Source organism: Centrocercus urophasianus, unplaced genomic scaffold (genome assembly GCF_019232065.1).
Source record: "Centrocercus urophasianus isolate 14NV4802_14NV808 unplaced genomic scaffold, USGS_Curo_1.0 seq_12, whole genome shotgun sequence".
NCBI classification, from domain to species: Eukaryota; Metazoa; Chordata; class Aves; order Galliformes; family Phasianidae; genus Centrocercus; species Centrocercus urophasianus.
Window position 1 is genome coordinate 1,326,167 of NW_024884364.1, and position 24,840 is coordinate 1,351,006.

Genomic DNA, 24,840 nt, shown 5'->3' on the forward strand with positions numbered 1-24,840 from the left:
CTTCCAGTTTCCAAGCACAACTCAAAACCAAACCATAAAACAGCTGCAGTCTGACCTGTAGTACATTACAAGGAAGGGCAGGTGCCAGTTCTTTGTCAATTTAGCCAAACCAGATGAGTTGTCTGAAAATGTAACAGCTTCAAAGACACACAACCGGTTGCTTTTTTTGGTAAATAAAATTTGAGAAGAACACATGTCAAAGCTACTTTTTTTTTCCTGCTGCTTTCCTTGAAGAAGCTTCTCTCTGTTTTGGGTTATTAGTTACTTAGCATCAGTTTCTGTCTCATATGATGCTCTGCACATAACCCAGGTCCTGGCACACACTCTTGCCTCCACACCATAGCTGTGGCTTTTCTCCTTGCACAGCTCAGAGACAGTCAGAAAAGACAGCTTCTCCACTTTAGGGAACAGAAAACGCTTCAAAAAACAGTGTTTCAGTTTCACAGTACAGCTCTGGTGGTGACATCTTATCTTGTGGCTAAAACAGGCATATGAGAAAATCATAATAAAGTAAAGTATTAATCCTGCAGTGAAAACAATGAAATACATAACAAGCAGATAAGAAGTTAAGTTAGAATTTATGCTTGTAGCATATCTCAATTCTCAGGTAAAAGCAGGTTAACAGTGTTCTCTCTCACTGTAAAGCATGTGATACGAGACCTGTTGTTACAGATGAACAAATTTTCCAGAGTAGAGCTACCAGGCATCCAGCAGCATGCCAGTGCTCTGTCTCATCCCACACTGCCTGCCTAAAGCCATCAGAAGCTGGCACACAAGGCATCCTTGAGCCCAAGTTCCTGAAGGCATCATGTTCATGCTTAGCAGACACTGCCATCTGTATTCAGAAACATGTCAGAGGAGCCTGGAAGGCAATCTGATAAGAGAAGCTTTATGTTAGAGCATTTACTAAGGAATTAGGAGACTCATGGAGAAGTATCCTATGAAGAAGAAGCAGACCTCCAAGCATTCTCTCTTTTGACTTTCTCAGATTTTAGGGGACTTAGAAAAGTTTGTCTCTTCCTCATAACTCCTGAATTGAGCTCCCAGAATGATGAGTTATTTTGGTTTCAATAGGGACAGAGCTGAATTTCTTCATAGCATCTGGTATTATGCTGTGTTTTGACTTTAGGAGAAAAGCAATGTTGATAACACACTAATGGTTTAATTGGTGCTGAGCAGTGCTGCACAGAGCCAAGAATGTTTCAGTTTCTCAGCTTCTGTCCTGTCAGCAGGGACATGAGGAGCTGGGAGGGAGTAGAACAAGGGCAGTTGACACCAAATGGCCAACAGGATATTCCATACCATATGACATCATGTGAAAAAAACTTGAAAACTGAGGGAAATTGACTGGGGACTTGGAGCAGCCACTGCTTAGAAGTGGTGTAGGCATCAGTCAGCAAGTCACCAATTATGTCATGCATCACTTCTTTTGTAAATACATATATATTTATATAAAATTATCATTAATGTTATTTCTGTCTTTTCTGCCTTAGTAAACAGTTTTTATCTCATCCTACAAGTTCTACTTCTTTCCGATTCTATCCCCCATCTCACTGCAAGCAAAAGGCTGTGTGGTGCTGAGCTGCTGCCAGATCAAACCACAACATGAGTTGAAAAGCAGAACAGAACCTCTAGCATATGCATACTTGTTTTGTAACCACTGAAGATAAAAGCAGAAGTTTGTAGATTCAGAAGGATGCAAGACTGAGGTAGATAGCATAAGCTGCTTTTATCTTTTCATCTGGAATCCTTCAATCACTTTTGTCTCAGCCTTGGTCTCCTCACCTTTGTTTCCCTCCTTCTCACTCCATTTTATTTTTATTTGTTTCACTCACCTAGGTATAATTTCCGAGGCTTCCGCTGGCTCCAGGCTATGATCTTTGCCATAGAAGAAATAAATAATAGCCCAAATCTCCTTCCCAATATGACCTTGGGATACAGGATATTTGACACTTGCAATACAGTCTCTAAAGCCCTTGAGGCCACTCTGAGTTTTGTGGCCCAGAACAAGATAGACTCCTTGAACCTGGATGAATTCTGCAACTGCTCAGAACATATCCCTTCCACCATTGCAGTCGTGGGGGCAACCGGCTCTGGGGTTTCCACCGCTGTGGCCAATCTGCTGGGACTCTTTTACATACCTCAGGTATGCCTTCACTTGTCTTGCTTGGGTTACAGAAGTACCCCCTGCTTCTCTGCTCTGTGATATTGACGTTTGGAAAAGGTTACATTATGGAACTCTGATGGAGAGCTGCACTGCTTCTTACGTGCTCTGACTCTGTTTCAAACAAAAGAAGGTTTGGAAATGCAGAGACCCTAACTATATACAATAACTGAACACAATTGGAGGGCTAAATGGTAAGACAACTGTGAGAATCACTGGCTTTCTGAGGGGGACAGTGGTTTATGTGATAGAAAACAGTCTATTTCCCTCCAAACTTACCATGTAAATTTCAAATGAATTATTTTATTAGTAAAAGATGCAAGTCTTCAGTCTCACACTTGTCCAGTATGCATTTGGGCCAGTACAGATACGTGCAGTGGCTGTGCTGGGTTCTCCATTCTGCTCTCTGCTGTGCACCAGAAGGGCTCAAGGGGAGTTTAGCCTCTTGTTTAATCTTTCCCACTTCACATGGATCCTCAAAGAGAGAGAGGATATAAAATGTGTGTTTTTTCTTATGGCAGAAATATGACTTACTAGAAATCTGTAATCCCCTAACACAAAGATTACCAATTGGCCAGTGACAGCATCCAGCTAGCAACAACCTAGCCTAGGAGGCAGGTTGAGGTTTAGATTCAGAGAAGGATAGAGGCTAAGAGGCTCAATCTGCAAACACTGCTAATTTAGACAAGTCATTGGCAGCTGCCATCTACAACAGCTTAGTTGTGACATTACTGCAGTGTGGTGACTCTTCAGTCAAGTCCACCTCCCATAGAACAGACTTCATTCCTTGCCAGCCATTCTATCTCTGATTACTCAAGTAGGTGACCTGGAAAGCAGTTGCCTCTGCTGATAAGGTGCTTTAAAGGGTTCTTCAAGGCTGACCCACTTTCTTTTGACCCAGGACCTCCAAAATGAGGTTTGTGAGAGTTTGTAGATATGTCCCACCTTGTTCCTGGGTTATCTGTGTGGTGGTGTAGTAATGCCAGGTCCTGTGCCAAAGCATTCTTTTCACTTTGTTGACTTTACTGGGACTGGGAAGAGCATCCGTAGCCCTATGCTTTTATTTAGCAAAGGTGTTACTCTGCCCAGACCCTAAGCAGAATATGAGGCAATCATATTATAGCCTAATGTTGCATCTACTGCTTTTAGATATTTGCACTGAGTGCGTTTTATGCAGAGTACTCACTTTCAAGGTGTTGCCTTGTGTAGCCTAACGCTTCTAGTTCTCCTTCTGAAATAGGTGCCATAAATTACAGGAGGCCTTGTGACAACATTGTGTCACACTGTGCTCTCAAGTTTGTCCTGAGAGGATAGCTCTTCATTTCAGACAGGGCTCCAATTCCCACCTCTAGCACAAATGAAGAAGGAAGGATTCTTGCTTGCCTGGTGAACAGTAGCATATCTTGTCTGTTTAATGTTATCAGTTTCATTCCCTTGCGGAAATCTTAAGAAATGGAGATTGGGTCTCTGAGCAGGACAAGAATGGATTAAGCTATGACCAACAACTGCTGTCTGAATATTGCTCAGAGAAGCACTGTAAGGTGGTGTGTAATACACTCTGTGATGACAGTTTAAAGCATACTGTTAATTTACACATCCTATCACCATGTGAGCAAGGGCTGTTGAGAAAAATTGGTGGGCTGGACAGAGCATAGAAGATGTTTGTGGTTTTCAGAACTTTCCTCTGTACAGGGAATGATGTTTGTGCTACAGGGAAGTGGCCTTATCTAGTGGTTACAGAAATACAGAGGTCAGGAGGTTCAGTTCTCTGCATGGAATGAAATTTCGACCAGGTGGCTAAAGTTTGACAGCTGAAAGCAGGCTTTTAAACTGGGAGCTGTTGGTCAGCATTAAAATATGCATTATCGCTGCCATTTTTAGCAAGGCCATTAGCAAATCCTTGTTTTATAGACCCTACATTTCAGTATTAGTCGGAAGTATATTTTGCAGTTAATGTAAGGCTTATTACTCATTTTGCTGACATAGAACCTGAAATGCTTCTTAATATCTTACTTTGGTGTACCCTGTAAAATTGCTAGTAGTCAGGAATAAGGGAACTCGTTAAAAATAGGCTTTTCCATGTTTAGAGTGAATACTAGGACAAGCTTAAACTGGAAGCTCCCGAACAAATGGGTGCTGGAAAGGCTGGGGAAGCCACTGTAACTTCATCTGAGGTCAGCTCCTTTGGTGTGTCCAGGTCTGGCTCTTGTACACTAAAATACAGAGAGAGCAAATTCAGCTATTAGGTCTCTTACAGCATCTGCAGGAGTACATTTCTTGGTTGTATTTTCAGGTTGAAGGCTGTGGGAGAATAATTAAGGGCAGGAGCATGACCAGGGGAAAGTGCGGCTCTGTAAAAGGATTTGTTCCTGTGGCCCTTGAAACTGCACTGGCAAATCTCGTTCTTTTCTTTCTTGCAGAAACACTAAATGCCAGAGTTTAAGGAAGAGATAAGGTTTTATATAAATTTCCACTTTGTACAAAATGAACTGTTTATAGAAGATTTTTCAAAGTGAAAGGCAATCCTAAAGAGTTCAGATACCAATGTCGAAATGGAAAGATAAGTGAGATTTAAAAATTCTTCAGATCTTTAAATTATTCCCTTTGAGGTTTTATTGTTTCCCAACTTGTAGAAAATCCAAACTATATCCTAAGAGCATATGGCACTTGTTCTGATTAGGAAAAAGAAAACACTTCCTGATAGCTTTAGAAAAGAAAATGAAATCCCATTTTATGTTAAAATACAGTGGCTCTTGGAGTGTATTTCACACTCCAAGTGTGAAATTCTGCTGGCTTCCTTACAGATTCTGGTCATCAATCAGGAATCATGGTATTGATAGAATTAACCTACCCATGGTCAAGGCCAGTGATGCACGTAATGATTCTCTTACTTCATCTGGCAAGATTTTATGTAACAGGTTCCTGGTGGAGCCTGTTTAAGGATGGAAACAGAAGTGCCACCCATAGCTCACCTATTTGCCATTCCCCCAGGCTAGTCTCTGTGTCTCTATTCCTGGTCCTCGGCCTTGTGAGGGCAGGCACTTGCTCCAGCCCTTCAGTTCTGAGCAGCAGCTCCAGTATGTGTGTTTTCAGGACACCCATGCATACAACCACAGGCAAAGAGGACATGACTGACAGTGCAGTGCCAGCCTTCCCTTCTTCTCATCCAAGGTCACATAGGTTGGCAGTGATACTGGGTAAATGTACACATTTTATGCCCAGGCAGTTCACTTCATGGTCTGTTTTTTTGTTCTCTGCACTTTCACAGGTCAGCTATGCCTCATCCAGTCGTCTCTTGAGCAACAAGAACCAGTTCAAGTCCTTCCTCCGCACAATCCCCAATGACGAGCATCAGGCCACTGCCATGGCAGACATCATCGAGTACTTCCGCTGGAACTGGGTGGGAACGATTGCAGCTGACGATGACTACGGCCGGCCAGGGATTGAAAAGTTTCGAGAGGAAGCGGAGGAGAGAGACATCTGCATTGATTTTAGCGAGCTCATCTCCCAGTACTCAGATGAAGAAGAGATTCAGCAGGTGGTGGAGGTCATCCAGAACTCCACGGCACGAGTGATTGTGGTTTTCTCCAGTGGACCAGACTTAGAGCCCCTCATCAAAGAGATTGTCAGGCGAAACATCACTGGCAAGATCTGGCTGGCAAGTGAAGCCTGGGCCAGTTCATCCCTGATAGCCATGCCAGAGTTCTTCCGTGTCATCGGCAGCACCATTGGGTTTGCACTGAAGGCAGGCCAGATCCCGGGCTTTCGTGAGTTCCTGCAGAAGGTGCATCCCAAGAAGTCTGCCAACAATGGTTTTGTCAAGGAGTTTTGGGAAGAGACGTTTAACTGCTATCTCCCCAGTGAGTCCAAAAATTCTCCAGCTTCAGCTTCCTTCCACAAGTCCCATGAAGAGGGCTTGGGAGCTGGAAATGGTACAGCTGCCTTCCGACCTCCATGCACAGGTGATGAGAACATCACCAGTGTGGAGACACCGTACATGGACTTCACGCATTTGCGAATATCCTATAATGTATATTTGGCAGTATATTCCATTGCTCACGCTTTGCAGGATATATATACTTGCACTCCTGGGAAAGGACTCTTCACTAACGGGTCCTGTGCAGACATTAAGAAGGTTGAGGCATGGCAGGTAAGTCCTCTCCATATCAAAGCATGCCTAAGGAATATGTTCATAGGAAAAATAAGAAAAAAAAAGGGAAAAAAAAGAAAGCTGTCCTGTAGCACCTCTAGGCTATTTGGGGAGCAATGACACTGTCCTGAGTCTTAAACACACAGACAGGTTCCTGAATTTTGCATATAGCTGGTGGAAAGTAAGGTGCTTGCTTCCACCCTGCATTAAATGCAATTTGTGTTAGGTTTGCCTGCAGTAGAAGGGGTTTAAATTAAGCTAAAATTTCTTATATTTGCTACAGGCCAAAAGTGCAAACACAGACAATTACCATGGCCAGGCTGACGCAAGGTAACTTGATCATATATTGAGCCCATACATAAACAAGTGGGCCTGCAGAGAACACATAAACAAGGAAAACAGTTTGTAGAGTTCATTTTCTTTGGCAAGTTCTACAGGTTTTGCAATCCCACAGCAATTTTCCATACAGGCCATATTTTTTTTCCACAAGTTTTCAGCTTGTATAGGATCAAACTAAAGCAGGCTGAATAATTAAGGAAAATAGTGAGTGGTTATTGGACAAATAACAGAGCTGCTCTGATTTGGCAGCTGTACTTGTGAACTAACAACATGATACTAACAGTGCATTCAGTAGTTCAGTCGATACGTTCTACTCTGTAGCGCATATGATACTCTGGCATTCTGTCTGCTGATCCTTTATGAATAATCTACACCCTATTATGTGTTTGACTGTGTTATCCAATGTTAAATTCTGTATGAGTTTTTAATATCCGTTGCATTCTCAAATCACATAATTAGGTTTAAGGTAGCAAGGGTGATGATCTTGTAGGTCCTTTCTAACCTTGTGATTCTATGATTCTGTGGTTCTATGAAGGCTAACAAATGAAGATATGCCAAATATGCAGCAAATTTATTTTCCCTGTTCCAGTCATCACAGAAAACTTGGATCCAAACACATCTGAAATCACAAGAACACTGGTGAATACAAGAGTACCACGTCCTTGTTTGCTTGTGTAATTCCCTCTGTTTGGGATTGTCTAAGCAAAATAGAAGCTATCGGTGCCACAAACTTTGGCTCAGAATTTACATATGTATAAACTGCAGTTTAGTTTCCATCTAGTCAATATACAGTCAGTAATACATAAACATCAGTCAAATCAAAGTAAAAGTTTTGTCTTGAAACCTGCCCTCTTTATCTCTAGGTATCCAGTTCAGGTTGCCAAAGCCACACTACTTGGAGTTGATGAGTGCAGGATTTGATCCTGGTGTAGGGTAATTCTGCAATTGCTGGCTCTGATGTTTGTCTTTGAATGCTGTTCTGCTTTTCAGCGGCATATAAGTAGAACTGAGCAAGTCATACACACATTGGGCTTTCACTTGTATAAAAAAAATGTTCCAGAATGAATATTCATTCCCTCATGCCTTGTCACTCTGGAAACTAAAAATAGCAGTATATGCACACCATACCAAAGTAATGTGTTTGTTGAGGATTACAAAATGGGGAAGAAAATTTTAGTTTACTTTTGGGGTTTTTTTCTTTTTTTTCTTTTTTTTTGAGGGGGGGTTGTTTTTTTGTTTTTATTTCCTTTTTCTGGTGCTGACAGATGGCTATATCAAAATGTAAACAGCGTGATCCAGGATTTCTGCCTCGAAGGAGGATCAGCACCAAGAGAATAGGACTGGGTAGGAACAGCAGGTCCTATAAAAGGAGCAGAGTATTTAAAATGTCCACTTTTGTGTGGTGTTGACTATCAAGCATGTTTGATATTTGTGCATTTTTTCATTTCATTTCCACATCAAACACAAGAATAGCAGGTAAATGCCAAGCCTGTGTGCGCACCTACTTCACATCAGGTGTTGCGGCTCATTACCCTTGGGAAGCTTTCCTCAGTCGTGGGAGGGTAATGAGTTCACCTCCTGGACGTGCATCCTCCAGCATCTGTGGGGAGCAGTTCTTAACAACTGCTATGTAAGACTTAAGAAAACCTTGCTGCAGAAATAACCTAATTCACGGCAGTTCTGCAGGTATTCAGTGCCTGCTGATCCCTTTCCTCGCAATCAGTTCAAGAGTCTCTGAACGGAAAGCAATCTGAGGGAGCGAGGAAAGTGTTGGGAAGCCTCTATACCAGAGACTAGAGGCAGCAGCATATGAAATCCACTACCAGGTGGTGTGTGTGGCAGATAAGGTGATCCCTGTGAACTCATGGCTCCATTAGCCTCTGAACTCCTTCCCATGGTTGTATTTGCTAGTGAATCAGTGGCTGGCAAGGATGAATAGTGTGTTCTGCAATTTTATTGTGTAGCGTTCAAATTTGTTTATTTTCAGTGCTGTTATCCCATTAATTCATAGGATTTATTATTTATTCTGATAACTGCTAACATTTTGTACTCAGAATACAAAGCTTTTGGAGGAACTGTTTTATATACTTGATGGAAGGTGTTTGTGTGGGTTTTTATATAGAAATAATGCTTGTTACCTCAGTGATCTATTCCCTTGAACTCGATAACATGAAGCCTAGCAGTTTGTCGGCCAGCTAGACTGGGTGCAATTCCCTTATTACAGATTCACCATCTGCAGTTTCAGAAAGCTCTATATATGTTTCACCACAGTGACTGTGGGGTTTTGTGTCTTCCAAGATGAAATGTCATGTGTGTGAGTGTTCTTGGTGTCTGTGTATACAAGACAGAATAGCCTGTGTGCATTAGCAAGATGTTTACCTCACTCTCGTCTGCAGTGTATGTAGCAATAAAAGCACAGTAATGCCAGCTGGATTTAGAGTCCTTTAGTGAAAATGGGAAAACTGGCACTTTTATACTCTGTATAAAACTGAAGACTTTACTACTATGTCTAGGATACTGTTATTCTGAGCAATGCCTGCATCTGTAACATTTTAAGAATCCACCCTAGTGTAAGACAGAATGTGCACACTGAACTGTGCAAGATGTCGGTAAAGAACAGATTGTATTCTCTATGTGTTCTGTTTGCTGTTGAATGATATTCAACAAGATGAACTTAATTCCTTATTTTTGCAGCATTTTGTTTCCTAACAAACTGGTGCAGGACAAACCAGAACAAAATGCCTAAGCAATTTCTGTCACTTTTATAAAAGGCAAAATTTTGCATAAAACACTAAGTATTAAAGTGCATTATTACATTTGCAACAACAGAAATAAATCTCGTATAAGGACTGCTCTACCTCTGATTAGTAGGTCTGGATTCTCGTTTACTGGTGAGCTGTGAATTTTTTTAGGAGAGTCTGTTGAGTAGAGCTAGTTCTGTTTGTTTCTATGGTTCAGAGAGTTGTCTTCCTTCAAAATCAGACTCTTCCGTAAGCTACAGAAGAGGAGTGGAACAGTATGGCAACGGCTGGGGACATGGGCTCAAGCCTCCTGTACCAAAGCCTTTTCTTCCCTATCTCTTTGTTCCATCTCTGTTACAGCTCAAGCAGTCTACTGTTACAGTACTACTTCTCTTTACGTCTTCTTTGATAGAGAAGCCTACATCTGTGAACAAATAGCTGATGGGCCTCCCCCCTGCTTCACAGTAATAACACTGCAATTCAGTGGGAAGGACAGGTTCTTGAGAAGGCGAACAGTGCACAGTCACAGGGTCATGGAGTCCTCACATGGACCCTCAGGGGGTTTTCAAGTTGTGGTTACACTGGAGGCTGTGAACTTTGTCAAGTTCATGGGTGAAAAATGAGATGGCTCTTCTAGTCACCAAGGCAAAGCATCCTGCACGTGCTGAAAATTGTGCTGTCCAATTGATTAAGCGTTCACTTATGTAAATTATTCTCCACCTAGAAATCCAATTGTCCTCAGACTTGGTGAAAAATTGCCATGTGCTTTTTCATGTAAGAAAAAAAAAATCCAATACAAATTGGCTTAACTTAGCAACAGCTAAAGTCTTTTATTACAGGGATGTGCACCTCCCAGCCAGCAGTTCCTTCCTCCGTGCTGTTGATACTCATTTTGAAGAGATAAAAATGGATTGGTGCCTTCTCCAACTTTGCATTTAGGTATATCTGTCTGGCTGTCAATTGATTCTGCAAGGCTTTATAGAAGTCAGTGTTTCCTGAGATAACATAAATCTGCACAGACTTTTGAGCCTAAGGGCTTATCTAATCAATTTTGTGTCTGTTGAAGTATATAGACCTATCTGTGTGATTAAAATAATGTATTAAAAATAGCTGCTTGGTGGGATAGAGTGTGAAACAATATCAGAACAGGTATTTAACTGAAGCTGGAGTGCAATCTGGTCATTTGGGAAGACTTTCTATGAAAGCAGAGGCAGCTGCTGAATATCAGGCAGTTTGAAAAGCTTATATAATGTGTATTGAAAATGAACTGAAGATATATTTGTTATGAACAGAGTGTCAGTCACTCTGTGACTGTTATGAACAAGAGACCAAACTAAGAGGGAGATGATCTGAGCCACACAGAGAAATGTACAGCAAACAGCTGTTTTCCCAAAAGGGCAAAAATAGATGATTTCCTCTTCATCCGTTTGCAGAAAACAACTTACCACCAGCTGAGAAAACCATTTGTGGTCTCTTCAACAAGGCAGACAATAATTGGAGTATTTCTTAGATTCTCAGATGCTGAAATGAGAGCCTTAATAAACTTTAATAAAGAGTGAGTCAGGACTATAACATCATCAGTAGAAAAGGCATATGGAAACTATCAACCCTGGCAGAGTTGCTAGTAGAACAGCAAAAGTGTTACAAGCAACAGATACACAACTTATTGTTTTAATGTAAAGGCTCAGATTCTTCAGAATCAGAATGCCAAAAAAATAAAAATAAAAATAAAAATATCCCTGTCCAAGAAAAACCATGACTAATTTTTCATAAATGTCTCCTATAGTATAGACACTTCTTTGCTGCATTAAAACAAAAACTGTGTTTGTAAAGTAGCAATTTCTAATACTTCTAAAGCTCACTTGCACCTTTTCCACAAAAGGTGGCCAGATTTCAGTCTGTCCTGGACTTGGGAATTTTAAGGAAGGCTCCCTATGGTGCTCATTCAATGCCTCTGTCTGTAGCAACTTCAGGTTATAATTACCACTCTAATTACATTCATGACTTACTAAGACATAGCACATAAAACAGCAAAGTTTTTTCTTGCACTGACCTTGCCTGATGCTACTCGCAAATGGAGCTGATGACAAGGGGCACCTTGAGAGCCTCCTTAAAAGCACACAGAAAGTGAGGCATTCTGAAAAAATCATGAGGTGGATTTTTCAAAAATTGAATTCTGTGTTATTGATTATTCCTCTGACGTGGCTGGTTTCCATTCATCCCAAGGTAGGGTTGAAGTTAACTTCAAAGGCACAATTGTACCATAGGTTGTTATTTCTTTTCTTACTATGTGGTCAGCCATCTTCACAGATGCTGTACTAATCAGCAAGGCAGTTTCATTCCCAAAGTGAACTTCTGTGCATTATGAAAGAATGATGTCACTCTACACAGTGACTGAGGTTTGGAGGAAGGACAGCATGGCATTAATGGCATATAATGGACCCTTTTGCCTTGTAGAATTAAATGAATGATTCTCCTGCTGGAGCAGAAGCAATATATTGCTCAGAATAGACCTTTACTAGTGTCTATAGGTTGCCTAAGCTTCAATCATGTGCACAAGATGAATTACTTAAAGGTTATTGAGAAACTGTAAAAATCAAATCCTTGGTAAGTTATTTCCATGTTGTCCAAGTTTTGTATTCATATGGAACAGGCTGCCAAGGGAGGTGGTGGAGTCACTGTTCCTGGAGGCGTTCAAGAACTGTGTTGACGTGGTGCTGAGGGACATGGTTTAATGGGCATGATGATTATGGGTTAATAGTTGGACTAGATGATCTTAGAGGTCTTTTCCAGCCTTAGTGATTCTATGAAATGGCAAATTCAATCTTAAGCTAGTAGCCAAGTGGAATGTGCCCAAGCAGAGTAATAGTGAACCCACTGGGACTTCAGCTGACTGCTGATGGGACTGTGCTTGTAAGAGATGTCCTCAAGTTACTGCATGAGTTTGATCAACTTAACATGACTATTGGAGACTTTAAGACTCATATTTTATAGATAGCAGTTCTTGAATCAATTAGAAATAAGCTCAGTATTAGAAATAAGCGTGAGGAATGATTACTGATTTGGTGAAACAAATGATAGCAAGCATGTATTATCTATTCATAGTCAACCTACACTCACAGGTGGTTTACCCAAGCAATGAAGTAATTTATCCTATAGTTTCAAGAAATAAGGAATTTACAGTACAAAGTGGCTGGAGGTAAAGGCAGCAGCATACAAAGTACACCCCAAAATACCATCAAATATTACTGACAATTAGCTCTCACTGTACTTTCATTCCTTCTTTTTCTGTCCAGAGACTGACTCTCTACACAAAAACTTAATAGGAGCCGTTTAGAGCCACCTTCTAAATGATCATGTAGTTTACAATCCTTTACATCATAAACTGCATACATCTGTACTGCATTCAGGAGAGTAATCTTGATCCATCCAAGGTATGCTTTGTGTCAGATAGGAAGCCTAGGCTGTTTGCTGGTCACACTTGTGTTTAACATGATTTATTTTCCCCAGTAGTCATGCTGAGTAGCAGAGCTTTTTCTTTATTAGTATGGCCCCTGGTATGTCACAGCTTCTATCATAGATCATGTCTTGTTTCTAGTTTGAATTTAACTGGTCTTTGGTTCCGTTGGTCCTCACTTGGCCTTGTTCTGTTAGATTTAAAAGTCCACATGAATTGCTCATCATTTTTGTCACATTGCTCCTCAATCTCACCTTAATAATTTAAAGAGTTGATTTTAATCCTAGAATGTGTTTTCTGATTTATTTCTGTATCTTGCCTAGTTACTCATCCTTTCTGGCAGATATTCATTATTGCTCGAACAGCTCGAACATTGAAAAAAACGATCCCAAATTTACAGACACTTATTAGTTCCTCATTTACACATGCATAAATTCTATTAGTCTTCCTTGCCAAGAGAGGAAAGGTCGCAACAAGCTGCCAGTAATACTGTACTGGATGCGGCACCCTTTCTGTGCCTGTGGCTGGAATTTCACATGCCTAGATACATAAATCTGAATTTCTCTGTATTAAACCCAGGTGTGAAAGAGCAAGCAGAGAAGCTGAGTGTGTGTGGTTGAGGGGGGGGAAGGGAGAAGGGGAATGCTGCTTCTTTCTTGTAATTTACTGTTATGTTAATCCATGCATTTTCTGTAAATTCTCCCAGCAGCACTTTTGCTGATGGTCATATTGGATTATACTGAGTTACTAACTGAAGCTTGAGGACTTGTCCATGATCTGATGGTTTGTCTCTGTGGGTATTTGCTTTTAGAAGGCTGTTGATAATTCTTCATCCATGAGAGTGTGCTTTTCATTAAATGTAAAGCCTAGTTTCTCCACTTCTGAAGGGATGTGTTTGCAACTACACTTGTGTTTAACAAGATCTTTATTTCTCGAAGCATTACTGACTGACAGGATTTATGTGTTCATCTATAACTTTGTAAACATTGATCCTCAACCCAAAACACTTCTTTTGCCATTTTTTTCCTCAGAATTGATGTCAGGTTAAGCATTCTGGCAACAGAGAACATCCCTCTGCCTTGGAGTCTGTTCCTTCTCTTGGTAGCTGTTGCAGTCCATCAGAGGCTGACTCTGGAGCCCTGCAAGGGCTGACACAGGGAAACTTCAGACACACTGCCAGCCATGCATTACACTTGTACCTGTACCAGAAGGATGGGTTGTGATCACTGTAGGATAATACTGAGTAGCATATTGACTTGTTTTATTGACATTCCAGTCCCATGGCATTTTTATGTGTAAGGAGCTCTGTTGGTGCTCTTTTTTCTGGTGAATAGTGTGAAGAACTTCCTGGTTCTGCTAGTCTTTCAGATCTGATTGAAATTGCTCAGGCTGTTCTCCAGTCCCTTCTTAAAGACCTTCCACCTCCGTTAATGACGCATTGTTGCTTCAAAGTGAGTGCCACTGGGATAAGTACATACTTTTGTAAATCATTCAGCTTTCCTGCTCCTTCACCATCCTCTTTATTTGTCTTTTTCAGCCTTATATCATAAGGGGTCTGGCATTCATGACACCATCTTATTTTAATACATTCAAAAAATATCTTAGTACATTCCCTGATGATCTTTTCCTCCTTGCTTTCCAGGATTTGGTTTTCATTCTGTTTTCCATTAACATAATGTTTGTGTTTTGCAGCTTTGTTTGATCTGTGTTGGAGTAATGCCCTTTACAGCACACCTTGTTTGTATGATGATGACAGTGACATATCATTATCCCTTACTGAGTTTTTACTTTATTGTACACAGCCAAAATCTCTGAACTCATAGTGGGTTTATCATGCATGCAGATCACATACTATCATTCAGTCCTTTCCTATAGCTTTTCATTGAATTTTCTCTGTCCTCTTGAGTACAGGAATCTGTCATCTGTGGCCTACGCTTGTGTATCACCAGGTCAGGTGACCAGTCAGAAAACAACTTTGTTTTGTGTAGTATTGCACTCCAAGTCTAGGAATTCTCCATATACATCATTTTCCACTTCACTACTGTGGTTTTTGCCCTAATTATTAGAAACTGCATGAATGCTCACAGTATTTTTAAAGAGGGGAGAGATGCTATCATTTAAGGCATTTTTCTCCAGAAAAATACACTTTCACAGCCTTCCAGGTGCGTTTTTAGATCTTACAGCCACTCCTTAGTTGGTGGATCAGTTGAAGTCTCCTTGGGATGGCACTGAACTGAGACCAAGGCTATTCCAGATGCTTCAGCTGCTGAAGTTACTTGGCAGAAGGACTTTTGCAGACTCTAAGGAACTAACAGTATAATGTCATGCTTTGTGCTATACAAATGTCTTGGAATTTCATCATACAGTTGGATTTTAATTTAAAATAGAAAGAGGGAAAAACATTGGAAAAAAAAAAAAAACAACTTTCTTCATTTAAAAGTAACTTAAGGTTATTTTGAAACAGTGATGGCAGTCACCTGCCATCTCCCCTAGATTTAGTCATTTTCCAACCAAATATTTGTAAAAACTCAGAATGAAGTTTTTCTCCTTTTCTCCATTAAAATAAAAGTAATTGAAATTAAAAATGGAACTGTGACTTAAAGGTCACGTTTCTAAGCTTGACTTAAAAAATACATTGCACTGAATTTCAACTGACTGGATTTCACATTCAGTTTTCCTAGGTAAATCTTTGATTTCATAAAATTCTATAATTGAGATGTAATGCAGAGGATGTTGCCACTCTATTTAATTTCTCTTGTAAGTAGATTGCTCCTGTTTATTTCCAGGAAAACTACAACAGATACAAAGAGCACAGTAACAGTGTCTGATAGAGCACATACTCAGGTACAAAACACTGTTTTTCTACATAGTCATCACCATTAACTATACATTTTTACCAGCAATGAAAAGAAATCTGCATGCCATGCTCATAAAAATCTGCACCAGCAGAGGTGAACCAGTTGCTGATGCCACTGGTGAAACGGACCACCCACTGCCTCACTGTGCTCACATCCACAGTTTAGTTTCCATCAGCATTCAGTGAGTGGCGATGAATGTCAGTCGGTGCCATTTTTTCCATGCAGAGGAATTCAGTGACGCACCTTTGCTTCATACATGCTTCCATGTCAGACGCCAGTTTGTCAGACTACCTCTCTGCTGCCACCTGTCACATGGCAGCAAAATGTAACGGCATATTGGTGGGAACGTTCATACCACTGACATTGGTGTCTGGTGTCATGAGCCAACATAATGAAATAGGAGGCATTACTTTCAGAGCAGCCTTCATCTTACTTGCATCCAATTAAGGCAAATGAAAGCTTTTCTGCTATATTTTCCGTTTTTTATCAAGCATGCTTAAATGATGTGCTGTTCAGTATCAGCTTTGCATTAGTTCAGGACCAGTGTTCTAAGGACAAGTGTACACAGAAAGGAGAAGAAAGATGGCAAATGCAGAATGGAGATCAACAGGCTGTACAGCAGTTCTGCTCACTTCCAGCATTGGTCTTTGAGGACTTTTGAGGAAACAAAATATCCCAGTCCCACTTTTACTATGTTCCATGCCCTTCTAACTGACAGTTGTATCAGTCTGGAAAAAAAGATACACAGTGCCAAGTACTGTAGGATCATCTCTTTGTTCCTTTGGAAATCTCTGTGACTCAGCACAAACATCTTTCTGGAGCACTGAATCATAGAATCACACAGTAGTTTGGGTTGGAAGGGATCGTAAAGATCATCTAGTTCCAAACCCTTGCTCCTGTTCCTGTCAGGGACACCTCCCACTAGTCCAGGTTGCCCAAAGCCCCATCCAACCTGGCCTTTAATACTTGCAGGGAGAGGAGAGAGGACGACTGTAACTTCTCTGGACCGCTTCCTTTTTTGACAGCCAGATATCCTATACTTGTCTCGGTCCCTGAATAAACTCAGTTGCTTCTGAAGTGGTCTCTGCTTCTGTATGAATGTAAATCACCTCCTTCCTACAAATCACTGTGTTTGTCATAATCTTCCTCTGCCTCCTCCCTCGATTTAAATAATCCTGCATTTTTTCTCTTTTCTTTGAATGGAAGTCAGACTGGCTGTCTGAGAGTTATCATCACTATTTCTGGACACCTTTGATCTTCTTTTAGTTTTATTCTTCTCTTCTGATCAAGTTACTGGAACTAAATGCATTTTCCAAGGAAAACTGTACTATTAATGTATATACTGGCACCATATTCTCCGTATCATTTTCTTTTTCATTCCATCATAATATTTTGTTTGCCTTCTCAACTGCATAATATATTGGGTGCCTAAAGTAATGAATGGGTTTGTGTCTAGAGTGTTTACAGTTAATTTGAATTTCAATAAGGATCATGAATAGCTTAAATTCTTACTTTAATGTATGGCGCATTGCATTTGTCATATGTGCAGGTTGCTCTAAAAGTAACACCTCCTATTTATTTACACAGAAACTACAATACATACAAAAAGCATTATGACACTGGGGAAAAAAAAAAAAGGAGAGAGAGAGAGAAAGCAGCTGAATTAAATGATGAGATATACAATAAAAAGTAGAGCATGTTAATAAAGATAGACCCATAGACAGGTGGGAAGGAATGAAGAAAATAAAAAACCCTATTGATCCAGGGAACATTTCCTTTGCAGAATTTTATGAGTGGCTCTTCCAGGAGTGCCATGCACATGTTTCCTTCTGATACTTCACTACTGACAGATGTCAAATCCATATACCATGACCACTGGGTTAGGGACAGCTGAGACTTCAAGCACTTACGGATATTGCAGTGACTAAAAATCTGAAATGAGGGAAAAACAGATCCTCAGAAATTCAAAGTGAGAGGGAGAACTCACCACTTTCAGTACAAATACAAATCATAGCTGGTACATGGGCACTAGTTAAAGACCTGCTACAGTTCAGGCAGAGTAAATGAAAACTCAGATATGGACACTGACATTTATTTAAGAATTAACAAAAGTTGAGCAATGGGAGGAAGTAGCAGGCTGGGAGAGTTTGGAGAAGGATCAATGGAGCAGTTTTTGTACAAAAAGCAGCAAAGCTGGAGAGGATTCATGAGCCCGGGAAAGATCTAACAAAGGCTTGTAAAATCCTGGGTGATGTGGAAAAGGTGGCTTGCAAATAAAGGTCACTGCAGCATCAGTACTCATTCAGGGCTAGTGTAGGTCAGCAAAGTGCTGCAGTGATGTGTGAAACTAATACTGGTTTGGAATGAGAAGAAATATGGCATTTAGCTCAATAAAAGAACTCAAATCTGGTCTGGATACCAGTATTAGAGGAGTTACTCTGGGGTAGCTGCTAGAGCCTGCAGAGAAATGCAGATTTCCTGAGTCATCAGGTGCTTGGGTCCCATCCTGCACATTAACATTTGGACATACTTCTAACATGAACACATAAAGCTGAAATGGTATTGCCAGCCACATCCTGTGTGGCTTTGTTTATTCCAGACTCTTTCAGACTGGAATTAATAGAATCAGTGAGAAGAGACAAGGGTATTTCTGCAGCTCTGGAGATTTTATTTTGAGATAGGAGGGTCCCAAGGAGAAAAAGAGAAAAAGGAGACAATTTAGTAAAATTGACAAGAATTAATGAGGTGATTCTGTTCCTCTGTTCCTTTTCTTTTTCCAGGTGAAATCACTTCAGCAAAACAGTTTTATCTGTTCTATGGTTATGGGGTGAGGAGGACTCTGCCTTCCTAGACAAATTTATTTCATTTTGTTACTTTTTTTTTTTTTTGCATTTTGCTATCCAAGATTGAATGCTTGTGTAGCCACAGATAAGAGAGGGAGTACTGGATTTATAATCCATTAAAGGCACTAAAGCAAGAACAGCAACTGTACCACAGTGCTTTAGGGACAGATGACATCCAGGTGCCTTCAGAGTCACACCAGCTAATCTCTACAGAGAAATTGTCTAACTGAGAGCATCCATTAAATAAGGAAAAAAAGCTGATGAGTGAAGAAGGCAGCAACTAATTCCTGAAGATTGGAGAAGTACCCATTGTGTGGATGAATTGTCTCACAGTTGTTTGTTGCTGTTACTTTCATCTACTTGTCAGGCTATTGGGATCATCAAATTTTCAGCTGCAGTTGTTTCTGGGATTAACTGCTTTTGTCCACAGCATGTGACAGTTTAAGGCATGAAAATTACAGAAGTCAACATGCGGGGACAGGCAGAATGTGATTATCTGAAACTGCATGACAATGGGACAGAAACCAAAACTATGAACTGCCCAGGCCTGCTATGTAGTGAGTTATTTGGATTTATTGGTTTTTATGCAAGTGCATAAAATCCCATTTGAAAATCCCATTAGGCTTGGGATTTTCAAATCAAAAGATGAGTTTGAATTGTTTCCCAAGTATTTCTGCTTCTGAGTGATTAATCATTCAGAGATGAACAGTGCCTACTGTAGAAAATAGTTTGCAAGAGAAGGACAAGAAGGATGGGTGACCAAAACAGTCACTTCTGCCACATTTCTGCCCCTCGAAGGAGAGATGAAGGCTTGGGGAAGGTGGTAGGAAGGGACAAAAGAGGAATGCCAGAAGGCTGAGAGGTGTAGCAGCTGGTGAGCAGTGTTGCAGTGGGTGCAATCCATCCTATGGGCTACAACACCTTGTGCAGTCTACAAGGTTTGCACAGGGTTTGTGTGTACATGTGAGGTCTATGAGAGAAATTCTGCTGCTGTTGTAATAAAGTGGGTTTCTCAAGAAATTAGGAGCTGCAGTAAAGTGATTATTTACAGTTTTGTTCCCATATCTGATCTGTTTATGTTGTGAAAAACAGGCATTTACAATGTCTCTGTATCCCTCTCTAGGTTCTGAAGCACCTGCGCCACTTAAATTTCACCAGTAACATGGGGGAGCAAGTGGACTTTGATGAGTTTGGAGACCTGGTAGGGAATTACTCAATAATCAACTGGCATCTCTCTCCAGAGGATGGCTCAGTCGTCTTTGAGGAGGTTGGGCACTACAATGTGTACGCCAAGAAAGGGGAGAGGCTCTTTATCAATGAAAACAAAATTCTGTGGAGTGGATTCTCAAAGGAGGTAAGTGCTGAAATACTCACAGCATCATTTAACAAGTTGCATCAATCTGAAATTTGAGCGGACTTTGCACAATCCTCATGCTGTTGCACTGCAACTCATTAAAAGACCTACTCATCTTATTGTATACCTATTCTCTGCCCTAGTCCATCACATCCTCAATATACACTGCTGGATTGGCTGGCAGATCAGATAACTGCAGCAGCCAGATTTGCCTGGCAAATTTACACCATCAGCAGGGCCTTACCTTTGCAGTACCTTTTCTAACAGAGTACTTTTTTTGTTTGTTTGTTTGTTTCCCCACACTTGAACTGAGTAATTATGTTTTCTTTTCTACATTCCTCCAGCAGTGCAATATCCCTATTCTCTGTCCTAAAATATTAAAATGCAGCTATGTTGCTGAGTTTCATGCCAGAAAATGTAAATTTTGTGATAGCAGGGGGGATTGTAATCTCTATGTCTATTGTAGCTTGTTTTGTTTTGTTTTTCAGTTTATAGAATTTAAATTTCTTCCACATAACAGTTTTGTTCAAAGGCAGAGTAGCCAGTACTCTACTAATTGGAGTTTTCTGAGTTTCAGTCTTCCTCAAAAAAGATTAAATATAACTAACTTTAACTTTTTAACACAGGAACTGTAGCATTGGCCAGAATCGAAGGGAAAAAAAAAATATAGAGTTAAAGAGTATGTAAAATAGATGGATTTGTTCTGGCAGAACTTGATGAAATTTCCCACAAAATACTTAAAAAAGCAGCCAAAGCAATCTCAATAGTACTAGCAATTTGTCTTTGAGAAATATGGAGGACGGGTGATGTCTAAAAGGATTAGAGGAGGGTAAATCATGATATCTGCTTTTTAAAGCAGATATTGGAGAGCTAAGGGAATTACACACAATTAAGCTGAGCTTCAGTAATCCAAAAGACTTGATAAAAACAAATATTAAACAGTTTATAAATAGTTAGAGGATAATGAAATGATAAGAAAAAGCCAACCTGGATTTGTCAAGATTAAATCATGTAAAACCAATTTAATTTTCCTCTCTGGCAATACAGTCAGCCTCATAGATAACAGAGAAACAGCACACAACTTCAGCTGGGTTTTTGATTCAGCCCTGCTCAAACTCATCACTGATAGCCTAGGAAAAGACAGGACAGGCGATATCCTTTGATTTATGTACAACCTGTGGAAAGCTGTCTCAGGCAGTAGGTGTTAGCAATTTGCTGCAGTGCTTTAAGTGGGGAGCTGCCAGGATTTTCCCTGGATATGCATCTGCCCAATTAATTATGCACTCCTGATTACCAGCTTAGAATTAGTGTTCCCAAAATGCTGCAGCCATGCACTTAGCGACATACAAATCAGGGTACTCTGCTGGCAATGCAAAATATGTGTTTAGCTCACATTCTCATGCCTATGCATGCCTGTGCAACCACTCACTGCTAGGGTGTGTCTGTGCCCACGTGGGCTCACTCACACAGGGCATGAGCTGCAGCCAGGTAACACAGCTGGTCACTGCGGCAGCAAAAGCCTGGAAGCCTGGGTAACCACTCCGGTGAAAGTGAGGTGGGGGGCCTTATAAGTCCTCTCCATGGGCTTTGACGTGGAGAACCTAAGGTGTACTTCATGTGGACATGTTCTTTTCTGGATCTGCGTGCACGTGCTGATCTGCATCTTCAGATGCTTGGTGTTCTAAGACTAAGGTCTTTCTCTCTTTTGTATGAAAACTCATCTTGTACTGTTAATTTACCTTATTTTTCTTTCTAGGCCAGAGAGGGCCTTTGGGACTGAGAGAGGAAGTGGCTTCAAGGAACAGTTCTAAGTCCCGTAAATCATTAGCACTCAACAGACTATGGGAAAGGGGATCAGCAGTCAGAGTCCATCATCTCCACAGTTGACTTAAGTTCCTGCCATAGACATGAACTCTCTTTTCTTTCAGTCACCTAAGGACTGTTTTCTGGTGTGTGTCTCAAGAGTCACATGTCATTTTGCAGTGCCACAACATGGTTGAGATTAGAGAGCTCTGCTGATCTTCCCTACCGTTCCTTGATGCAATCCTTCAAATGTGTTATTACTGCAGGGGGTTGAGGGAAGTCTGTTGTGCAAGATCTTCAGTGGACAGAAGAGGGGAGTGTCTGAGCCTCTCCACTTTGCATGTTAAACTAGCAGTTACACCCTTGGGGTAAGCTCAAGGCCTGCTGTAGGAAGACCGTTCTTGAAGTACTTTACTGTTAACCCTGTTCGGGCTCTTTTCTTGCAGGTGCCCTTCTCTAACTGCAGCATGGACTGCCTGCCAGGCACCAGGAAGGGCATTATTGAGGGAGAGCCCACGTGCTGCTTTGAGTGTGTGGACTGCCCTGATGGGGAGTACAGCGATGAAACAGGTAATGCATACAGCACTGCTTTGGGATTTGCATGGACCAGAAGAGTCCTCAGGGCATTAGAATCATAGAATCATAGAATCATAGAATCACCAAGGTTGGAAAAGACCTAAAAGATTATCCAGTCCAACCGTTCACCTATTCCCAATAGCTCCCACTAAACCATGTCCCTCAACACAACATCCAACCTTTCCTTGAACACCCCCAGGCTCGGTGACTCCACCACCTCCCTGGGCAGTCCATTCCAGTGCCTGACCACCCTTTCTGAAAAGTAATACTTCCTCATGTCCAGCCTGAATCTCCCCTGCCGTAGCTTGAAGCCATTCCCTCTGGTCCTATCACTAATGACACGAGAGAAGAGGCCGACCCCCAGCTCACTACAACCTCCCTTCAGGAAGTTATAGAGAGCAATGGGGTCTCCCCTGAGCCTCCTCTTCTCCAGGCTGAACATTCCCAGCTCCTTCAGCCTCTCCTCATATGGCCTGTGTTCCAGACCCCTCACCAGCTTTGTTGCCCTCCTCTGAACACGTTCCAGGGCCTCAATATCCTTCTTGCAGTGAGGGGCCCAAAACTGGACACAGCACTCGAGGTGCGGCCTCACCAGTGCTGAATATAGGGGAACAATCACCTCTCTGCTCCTGCTTGCAACACTGTTTCTGATGCAAGCCAGGATGCCATTGGCCTTCTTGGCCACCTGGGCACACTGTCGGCTCATGTTCAGCCGAGCATCAATCAATACCCCCAGGTCCATTTCCTCTACGCAGTCCTCCAGCCACACCGCCCCAAGCCTGTAGCGTCGCCTGGGGTTGTTGTGGCCGAAGTGCAGGACCCGGCATTTGGCCTTGTTGAAACTCATCCCATTGGCTTCAGCCCAGCTCTCCCGCCTGTCCAGATCCCTCTGTAGGGCCTCGCTACCCCCAGGCAGATCCACACTTCCAGCCAACTTGGTGTCATCTGCGAATTTACTGAGGGTGCACTCGATGCCCTCATCGAGGTCATCAATAAAGATATTGAAGAGGACAGGCCCCAGCACCGACCCCTGGGGAACACCACTCACGACTGGTCGCCAGCTGGATTTGACTCCATTCACCACCACTCTCTGTTTCCCCGGCCCTCTAGCCAGCTCCTCACACAGCCAAGAGTGTATCCATCCAAGCCTCGGGCTGCCAGCTTCTGCAGGAGAATGCTGTGGGAGACAGTGTCAAAGGCTTTGCTGAAGTCTAGGTAGACCACATCAAAAGCCTTTCCCAGTTGCCCACAATTGTACTGAAGTCACTTTCCTGCAGTGCTGAGCTGGAGGCTACTCTGCCAGGGGGCTTCACAGAAAGCATAGAGGGAAATTTGGAAAGTTTCTCAGGCAGCCAGAAGCAAACTCTGCTGCAGTGTAGAAGTTTTTCTTTCTCCAGAAATCTGGAGAAAGGAGACACTCCCTAACCTAATCCTAGCTATTATAGTTGTCAGTGCACCTCCACCTTTTCCTCATGTTAACCACTTTTCATTCCATGCTTTACAAAGAAATAAAGTCCATTCTATTCCTGACTTCACAAGCAAAAAGGAATATTTCCCTTTATGGGTTCACAAAGCACATGTTCTGTTGAACACTGGCACTGCAAGAGACCAGAATCTCTGGATCCTACTGAACATGCATAGACATCTTTTTTGTTGGTTTCAGTGAGAGTTTAGGACTGCTCAGGTTCTGCAGTGAAAACTCCAGTTTTAGAGCTGGTTGGAACCTTCTGAATTTCCAACACCATTATCAGCTCCTCAGCATTGGGCATCCCAGGCTAATGAAGGCAAATAGAATCTTCCAGAGCAGCAGTCCAATCAACAATGCTGAGTGCTCAGGTTCTCCTCACCCTCTTCAGCAGCACTGGCCCCAGCACACATTGCAGACTCTGCATGAGATAAAAAACAGTAAGGAGCATGCAAGACTGAAAAAACGTTCTCCTTTGAGAGAATCTAATTTGCATCCTATCTAATGGGAATGGTAATACTTTTACCCAAGCACATAGTAAACATATTGTACATACAGTAATGCATAGAAGAGGACTTATAGTATATGTACGTAAACATATAGTACAAGTCGCACTGGTGTAGCATTTTTCAATTAAATAGAAACAAACTTGGTCATTTGTAATATGCGCCATTTGTTGTTTGTCATAAGATTTTGGGAACTGGCACTGGTATATTTGCAAGATTTGTGAGGCTGAGGGGGCAACTGCCTTTGGACTCCAAAGTTTTCTGCTTCAATTTCAGCTGACAGTAATGCTCTTTATTTCCTGTACTTATCAGTTTTAAAGGCATAGAGAACAGTTTGACAACCAGTCTCATCAAATTGACGTATTGATACTACTGAAGGAGAGAATCTCTCTTCTTCTCCCCTAGCTGTTTGCTTTCATCCAAAAGTATTTGTGCAGCCAAGGACCAAACAGGTTCAGGTCTCTTGTCTTCATGAAAGTGAAGACATTTTTGGGAGGTTGAGTTTCCACTTGGAACAAAGGATGGGACAGGAATGAGCAGCCTCACAAGAGGAAAGAAGTCTGGTTTGCTGCCTTCTGTGGCAG

General features: G+C 41.6%; 1 protein-coding gene across 3 annotated transcripts in view; it reads left to right on the top strand.

Annotated features, from left to right (window-relative positions):
* CASR (calcium sensing receptor) overlaps positions 1 to 24,840 on the top strand; it is a 72,691-nt gene that overhangs the window by 43,125 nt on the left and 4,726 nt on the right. For 2 of the 3 annotated variants that reach the window (XM_042811004.1, XM_042811005.1), the window contains exons 3-6: positions 1,840 to 2,146; positions 5,433 to 6,314; positions 19,676 to 19,906; positions 22,156 to 22,279. In XM_042811004.1, coding sequence (XP_042666938.1) covers positions 1,840 to 2,146; positions 5,433 to 6,314; positions 19,676 to 19,906; positions 22,156 to 22,279 — 1,544 coding nt within the window. Of the gene's footprint in view, positions 1 to 1,839; positions 2,147 to 4,641; positions 4,729 to 5,432; positions 6,315 to 19,675; positions 19,907 to 22,155; positions 22,280 to 24,840 lie in introns of those variants that run through there. The other variant, XM_042811006.1, reaches the window with a different exon arrangement.